The 8,141-nt window shown below is 34.4% G+C and overlaps 1 protein-coding gene across 1 annotated transcript in view; it reads left to right on the top strand.

Moving 5' to 3' along the window:
• Window positions 1-8,141, top strand: part of CCDC73 (coiled-coil domain containing 73) — a 94,661-nt gene that overhangs the window by 37,272 nt on the left and 49,248 nt on the right. Inside the window, exon 4 of the mRNA XM_040558741.1 lies at window positions 1,534-1,678. Within this exon, the coding sequence (XP_040414675.1) occupies window positions 1,534-1,678 (145 nt within the window). The remainder of the gene's footprint in view (window positions 1-1,533; window positions 1,679-8,141) is intronic.

Below are 8,141 nucleotides of genomic sequence, written 5' to 3'. Positions count from 1 at the left end.
AAATTGAAATCAAATGGCTTCATGCCTAATTTACTATGCATAATATTAGTGCTGTTATTAGCTTTGTAGCTGTGATAACCTCCCAATATTTGGTATAATATAAAAATGTTGTTTGTGCTTTATGAATTACTGGTACGGTATCTATCAGTAGGGAACAATTTTTGAGAGCTTGGATGAAAGAATTCATGTGTGCTTTCCAGGGGCTGATTTAATTCTAAATTTTTGGCTAAAAGTTTTTTTTAACTAGAGCTTTAATTAAAAAAAAAAAATTGCTTGAAGTTGTACATGTTTGTACATTGTTCTTATTCAGACTTCTGTTCATCTCTTTTCCTTTAGAAGCCCTTCAAACACATATTTTGACATTAACAAAATAATTTAAATATTTCAGACATTTTTTCCTGTTTTTTAGCAAAACCATGATTTCAGTAACTTAGTTGGAATAACTTCTTGTGGTGGGGTAACTCAGCAGGGAATCAATCAATTATCCACAATCAAGCAGTTTAAATTTGATCTATGCTAGGGTTTTATTTAGACAACAGAAGAAAAAGCAGTGAGTCCTGATTTGTGGTTGTTATGGCCCCATGATACAGACCAGGTCTCCACTCTTCCTCCAGGAATTCCTTCCCCAGGGTTGTGCAGCAGTGGCCAGGTCGGTCGTAACTCCTGCGCTCTGCCCCAGCCTCTTCAGTTCTTGGTGCAGAAACCCCCACAGTGCGCCCTGGGGACAGGGTAGAACTGTGTTAAAGGAGTGTACGTGACTGGGTTCATTCTAGCACACTGCTGGAGATTAAGTCGTGTGTGTATATACATGTCTGCATATATAGACAGGTAAATAAATAAAATCTGCAAAATGCAGATTAAATATGTATTGCTATCTTTTCAGTTATCATTTGATCTACAAAACTGACAAAAGTATTGTAGTACTCTCTGATGTCACTAAAACACACTTTGTCCCTGGGAAGGCTTATGTGTCTTAGGAGCTGTACTAACATTACTCAACAACCGTTGGTGTAGCTAGCTTAAAGCCCCAAAGCTGATACTTGATCTCATGGGAATAGAAGGAAAAGTTTTCTTCTTACAAGCAGAAATCCCAAATATCACCTCTAGTTCATTATTTCAAGTCAGTTGGAAGATCTTTAAAATCAAGCCTGATCTATGACTTTTGACATCTTGAGGTAGGCAGTGTTACGCTTCTCATGGCCTGCTGTGTTAGTTGCAGTACCTTCATGCCAGTGCAGGGCAGTAGCTGGGTGGGGGGAGGAGGAGTTCTTCCTTCGTGCTCATCAGTCTTCATCTAAAACTGAAACCAAGCCCAAAATAAAGAGGAAAACAAATGAGTATGGTGAATTAATGATAAAGCTGTTTTCTTTTGCAATATTACACATGAATTTAAAATGGAAAAAGTGATTGCATAACGGCTATAATGAGTGCTTTTATTCTTTGCAAAAAATCTGCTTCCACATTTGCAATTTTGCAGTTTGAATATCCTCTTAAAGATAAACTGAAGAGGAAATGTACACTTTTATTTTGCAGACAAGCTTTAAGAATGGATGAAGGCTTTAAACCACAGACACTTGACTCCAATCTTCAGAGTCCATCAGAGACATTGCTTTCCATTCGACTGTTAGACTTTAAAACAAGTTTATTGGAGGCTATAGAAGAACTGCGTATAAGAAGGGTAAACGTTTTTATATTGATGTTTTACTTCTGTCTTCCTGTATGTAATCATAGAAACCATTGCGTAAGTATGGGTAAATTGCATACTGTATTTTAAGTAATTCACGAACTACAAATATGCTTTTAAAAAAAAAATCACATGGACTTAGGCAGTGTCCACAATTTAAATTTTCTGTGTAGGCTGCACAAGACAACAGGGTTGCATGGAAATAATGAATTTGACTTTCCTATAATTATGTACAAGCTGCTACAGTTGATCACCAGGCTATATGGAAAAATGATCTACATTACGCTTTTGTATTTTGTTGTAGTCTTCTCTTAAAGAGCGGCTGTTGATAAGAAAAGGAAGAAAAGCTAATCCAAGTCATTGCTAAGTCCATAAGTCTTCCTTGTTTAGCACATGGTAAATCAAGTATTAAACTATTAGGTTAGAACCCTACAGTACTGGTATATGAGTATGGTGGGGTAGGGGATCTTTTTGAAATAAGAGTAGGATCATCATGTAGTACTAAGGTGAAATTGTTTCAGCACTGTTGAAGGCAGCTATATTTTTCTGTGGTTAATTTCTCAATTGTGTGTAGGACATGCTTTTTCTTCTATTTCTCCCTTTAGCATTTCTGAACTGTTGTATTTTTGGAAGATCTAAAGTATGTCTTTCTGCATTTGATGAATTTGACCTGTTCAAAAGATGTGTATTATTACTTTAAAATATTAATATTGATGACATGTTTGATGTATGCTCATTTTGATCTAAGTTAAATGCTGTAATCCTCTCTTTAAAAAACATAAACCAAAGAATTACTGCCATAAAAAATCGAAGGAAAAAGTGCACAATCCCACTTTCTTGGTGCAGTATTATTGAAATTCACCACAGCTTCATCCCTAAACTCTTATTACAATGATGATGTTTAGTCTAGCCTATTCTTGTATTAAAAATTAAAGCCTGAGGACCTTCTGTAATTATTACTGGAGTGTACCTTAAGATATTAGCTAGACTCCATTTATGTTGTTAACATAACCATGCATTTTTAATATCTTTGGTCAGAGTCTTAAAATTTTATAGTGCTATGAAGCTTCATCTTTGGGGATATTTTTGTTTTTGTCTTTCTCTTTTGTGTCTGCTATATTACAAGAGTAGGTGACTTATTTTAGACAATGTTGCCTCAAGAGGGTAAGCAATTTTTTGGTTAAAGGTTTTTTTAATTTCAAGGCTGATGTTAATTCCAAGAACCAATTCCATAGATAAGACATGCTACTCAGTTGCTAAAACATCTGCACCTTCCTTCATCCTTAAAAAAAATAAGATAGAATAATAAAATTACCTGCTTTTAATTAGAATTGTATGTCCAAAAAATTAAGCATTTTACACCTAGTCAATTGGAAAGCCTAAAGTGTACCTGCATGCATTTTTGTTGGGTTTAATGATCAATTTAGGCCTGCTTCCTTAGTATGTTTGAAAATTGGAGTATAAAACTTTAATATTTTGAACATGCAGTGGTAATTAATATGGCCATGCATAGTGCCACTCACTTTTTTTTTTAAAGTAGAATCTTTATAGATGTTTCGCTTTAAAAGAACAATGCTACAAAATCCTTTGGTGATTTCGGCTCTAAGCATTTTACAAATCCAATCACCGCAGGGTTATTCTGTAAATTTATATTCAGTCCTGAGGAAAAGGTAGTGCACACACCAAAATACAATCTGAACTCAGAGAATTACAGTGCTTGTCTTGCATTGTGATAGTTTTCCCATGGACAAGAACAAAATGGACTAAATTAAACCATTGTCATCTGCTAAATAGATAGCAGAGTTAAAGCTCTACTGGTTTCTTGATTCCTTTGCCACTTCTTTTCCAAACTTCTTTTCCAAGTTGCTTGTGAGGCTTGTAGCAAATTGATAACCCAGTGGAGGCAGTATAGCCAAGTGTAGTGGGTTTTTCTTTCGATTTTGTATTTGACCTATGGCTTGACCTTAGATGAGAGATCTTACATCTGTTTGCTTCTGTTTCTCTTCCCTTTGTTGATCTTGCTTGTCACTTAGACAGGATTCTCTTCATGACAGGAACTACCATATATCTGGGGTTTAATAAACTGCTTTGAATAACTTGAATAAGGTTGTACTGCAGTATAAATGCAAACTTATGAAAGTAAATTCACAGATGAAATAATCTGTGCAAAACTAGATAGATTAAAAATTAAACACTTAAGTATTAAAATATTTTGAGAACTGATTCAATCCATACTCCATACAATAAAATTTTGTTTTGATTTTTCTGAATGTGCTCATTTAAATAAATGCATTGAGTTACTTCAAAGCATGTTTTCTACTTTTCTTTGTTACATGTATAGTTGTAATTAACTTCAAAAATAATTTGGAGAATTGGCTCATAATTTTATTTTTTTATTGAAGTAAATGAATATTCCGTCATCTTACAGATTTAATCCCAGTTTGTCGATGGTGAGTGCGCATGTTTATTGTAGACAATGCATTACTTAAACTATTATACTTAGCAGACCTTCACTTTATTCATTAGTCTGTTCATAGAGTATGTGTTCTTAGTATGAACAGACTTATTTTTTGTAGCTTCTAGTTATATATATGTATATATTTAAACTATTACTTCCCCCTCCCCCAGGGATTGGGCTTGAATGTCTTATCTTTTTGCAGTCTTACTGTTACCTTTTTGCTGCTTTAGCTGTCCTAGTCATCATGCACCAATCAGACAAATGATTTTTTGTGGTGAATACCTCATTCACTTTGTTCCAAAGTCTCTCAGCATTGCTCTGCAATCATTTGGTCTAATTTCATTGAGTAATATGAGGCAATCCTTTTTTTTTAACAGATAAATATTGTCTACTTAATGCTATTAAGTTGCTGTACAGTAAGTGAAATTGGAAGTCTCTTACGTTTCCTGAAGTACGATGCATATAGGATAGTGACAGTAGGTTTGAAGACAATGTTTATGAGGACAAGAAAGCTTGTATGTTGTGTATTGAGTTTCTTTCTTGGCCTAGATACAGAAAAATATCCTTAGCAGGAAAAATGTAAATGTAAATTGAGGGTGTTCTTCCTGATTTGCATAGAAATATATTCTAATACACGAGATGTGGGGATTTCTGGTAACAGTTGAAGCAATGTAGGTGATGATTAGCTGAGCACAAAAAAAGATTGAATTTAGTGACGATTTTAAAAAAATTACTAATGTTTTTCTTTAGTGCAGAGGATAAGTTTCAGTGATCCGATTCTACGCCTGAAAACAAGCACCTGTTGAAGCCCTTTCTGATAGTTAACCAGGACATCAGAATGTCAGTTTAATACTGCAGATTCTGTAACAGATTTCATCTGTTCAGTAAAAATTACCAAGAATTAACTTTGCCCTCTGGCTATTCTTATCCAACTTCTTCAGTACAGGGGCCTTTTTCTAGGTTTTCTTACAGAGAGGTCATGAAGGAGCTCTTCCCACTTTAACTACTCTTCCATTTCTTCCATTCATAAAACATACTCATGCTTTCTGGCAACTCTGAAGGGGTTTGCACTGCACAGTGTAGTGCCATGCAAGGATACCTGAGCTAGCCTGTTCCAGAATGGAGATGTGTGTAGTTGTGCTAGCAGAGCTAAATAATGATTTTAGCAGTGCTTCACAGATAACTTGGGCAAGTGGACTTCAGTATTGAGATGAAAATGGAAAGCGGTAGGTTAGCATTTGAAAATGTCACTTATGCCCAGAAGATAAATTGGTGTTTGCAATACTAAGTGAAGACTAAGTTGATAAAACCATAAAGTTACTCATCAGGAGAAGCAAACCGTAAAGACTAAGCTTGAGTTATTAGAGGTATTAAAACATTAGTGGACTTGCCAGTTAAGATCATACTGGTTGCACTATATCTAGACCTAAACTAACAGTAGTATACTGTTATGGTAATATAGTATATAGTATGTAGTAGTACACTATATACCCAAAGCTGAACCTTGTTGGAAGGGTGTTCTGCAGAACTCTGCCTTCTGATGCACAGAGTGGCAATGAAGTTAAAAGGGGCACCAGAGGCACCTGCAGTAGCAATATAGGCTGCTTAGGGGAGTCCATTTATTTTGAGAACTCAAACCTGTGGGATTCAATGAAACTGTTGCAAAAATAAAGCTTTTTGTTGCTGTTTTCTTTTGGGGTGTGTTGTTCTTTGTTTGTGTTTGTTTTCTTGTTTGTTTGCAAAAGAGCCTGGACTTAAGGTATCTTCAAGCTGTTTCTTAGGATGAGTAGAATCCTGGGGAGAAAAAAAAAAAAGATATTTCAATACTGTACCTTGAGTCAATGAGAGGGGCACCTACTTTTTTAGAAGGGGGATAAGGCAGAAATGACTTGTAAAACTGAAGAGGATGTCAGGGAAATGAAAGATTTTGGTGAGGTTTATTGCAATGAATAATTCAAACAGCCAGCAAACAATAAGTATAGTGAAGAGCTTGATTTGATATTTTTTTAAATGATAGAGTAAAAAGAGGAAATTAGTGAGAGGAGGAACTTAGGAATATCTATGCAGTCTTCTAAAAGTTGTACTTGACTGTTTAGTTCATGAAGGATATCCTAATTATAGCATGAAACAATCAAACTGTAGTTTCTATGAGTACTATTTGATTGAGCTGCATGAGAAATTGGATGTGCAATTTCGTAGGAGGTAGATTATGAGTTTGAAAAAGATAATAAAAGTACCTAACAGCAGTTTTGGCTGCTTGGACATGAGCCAGCTGTACTCTGTTCCTAAATCTGTTCAGGGTCAAGAATCGAGGGGGCTTGACCAATCCACAGCCCATCTTGTAAAACTACAGCCTGAAGCAAACACTTTAAAGAAGGCTTGACACTTTCTAAAGGTTATAACGAGTAAATAAACCATCAAATTACTCCTCTTTTATTGTTATGGTAGTCTTTTTATAAAAACACTTAAATCCATGTAGTCCTAAGGCATCTAATAAAAAATGAACACTTTTAAGGTTTTGTGGTTTTTTGATACCTCATCAAAGTTATATACAACATTATGCTCCCAAGTATAACAAAAATGTTTTGGTCTTATTAAACAGCTGTAGGAACTTTTTAAAAAAGTGCTTCGTAAGTTTTAAAAGCCTTCATTTCAAAGTGGGTAAACTATAAATGTCCTTTGAAAGAAGTAAAAATGATGGATAAGGCTTATAATTTTTAGCGGTTTCACATGAAAACACTTATCATATAATTGTCATTCTCACTTTAAGTATTTATTATGTTTATTGTTTTTTTCAACAGTAGTTACACATATATACACATTTTTGAGAGCTTCCAGATTTTCCTTTATAATCTGGGAGTAAGTTGGAGTGTTGTTCCCATAGAGAACTTCAGTTCTTATCCTTCTTAGGTTTCAAAGCAAAGAGCTCATTTAAGTGGAATTTAATGCTGTTTTCAAACTTGTATTTATGTAGTTAAATGTAAAGGACTTGGTGTGGATATGGCAGTTATTGCTTATAATTAGGGTTTAAATTTTAACATGCTGTTTCCGAGATCAATTGTAAAATTTTCAATTTGTGTACTCATTAAGATTTAAAATACACTTTTAAAAATTGAAATGGTGTATATGCTTGATTACAATAGTCTGTCAATCCAAATTTTTATAAAAGTATTTTTATTAGTTGGTACTAAAATTATTATTATTTTTTCTAGATACTAAAGGCTTAGTTTTATTTAGGTAACTGTTACATTTAAGTAAGCCTGGCCTATATGAATGGAAGTTTGCTTTGTCAAGAATTTATAACACTATTGTGTTGCTGCTTTTTTTTTTAATATTACATTCTTTCCATTTATTTCATGCGTTTCATATGGATAGGTACTTGTTGATCTCCAACAACCATTGAAATTAGTGATATTTTTGCTATTAATTTTAGTGAGGTCAGAATCCAAGTGCGTATGTTAAGTTTTTTTCTTTATCACTTTATCTTATAGTTGTATTTCTTTTCTGAAGCTAGTCACAGTTCAGAGAATTTACAAAACAAAAAAAACCCACAACTTTAAACTTAAGCTTTTGTTTTAACAAGTATAGCAAACTATATGAGTTTATTAAGAAGAGAATGAGAGTTCTATTCATAGATCTGAAGAAATGTAATAATCATAGAATGACTAGTTTGCATGTTTTCAAAATAATTAATATTCTTGAAAAACTGAGTAGCATGTTATGAAAAAGCATATTAGGACTCAATTGCACAGGCACTTCTGATATTCTGGTGCAGTCTTTCTGCCGGTGTGGATGAGTCCTTGCTACAACACCTGCAGCAATGTGTTACTGTTTCTTCTGTTGCACCGGTACAAATATTTGTGTTCCACCAAGCTAGATCTGATCCGTGGGAGAACTGGTCACGTCCTTCTCCCAGCTTAGTTGTCCGCTGTATATGCTGGTGCCTGCCCAGGGGAGTGGCAGAAATATGGAGTCTGGGAAGAATTATAACTGCAGTGC

The sequence above is a fragment of the Cygnus olor genome, chromosome 5 (assembly GCF_009769625.2).
Source record: "Cygnus olor isolate bCygOlo1 chromosome 5, bCygOlo1.pri.v2, whole genome shotgun sequence".
Classification (NCBI taxonomy): Eukaryota; Metazoa; Chordata; class Aves; order Anseriformes; family Anatidae; genus Cygnus; species Cygnus olor.
This window is presented reverse-complemented; position numbering and strand designations above follow the sequence as displayed.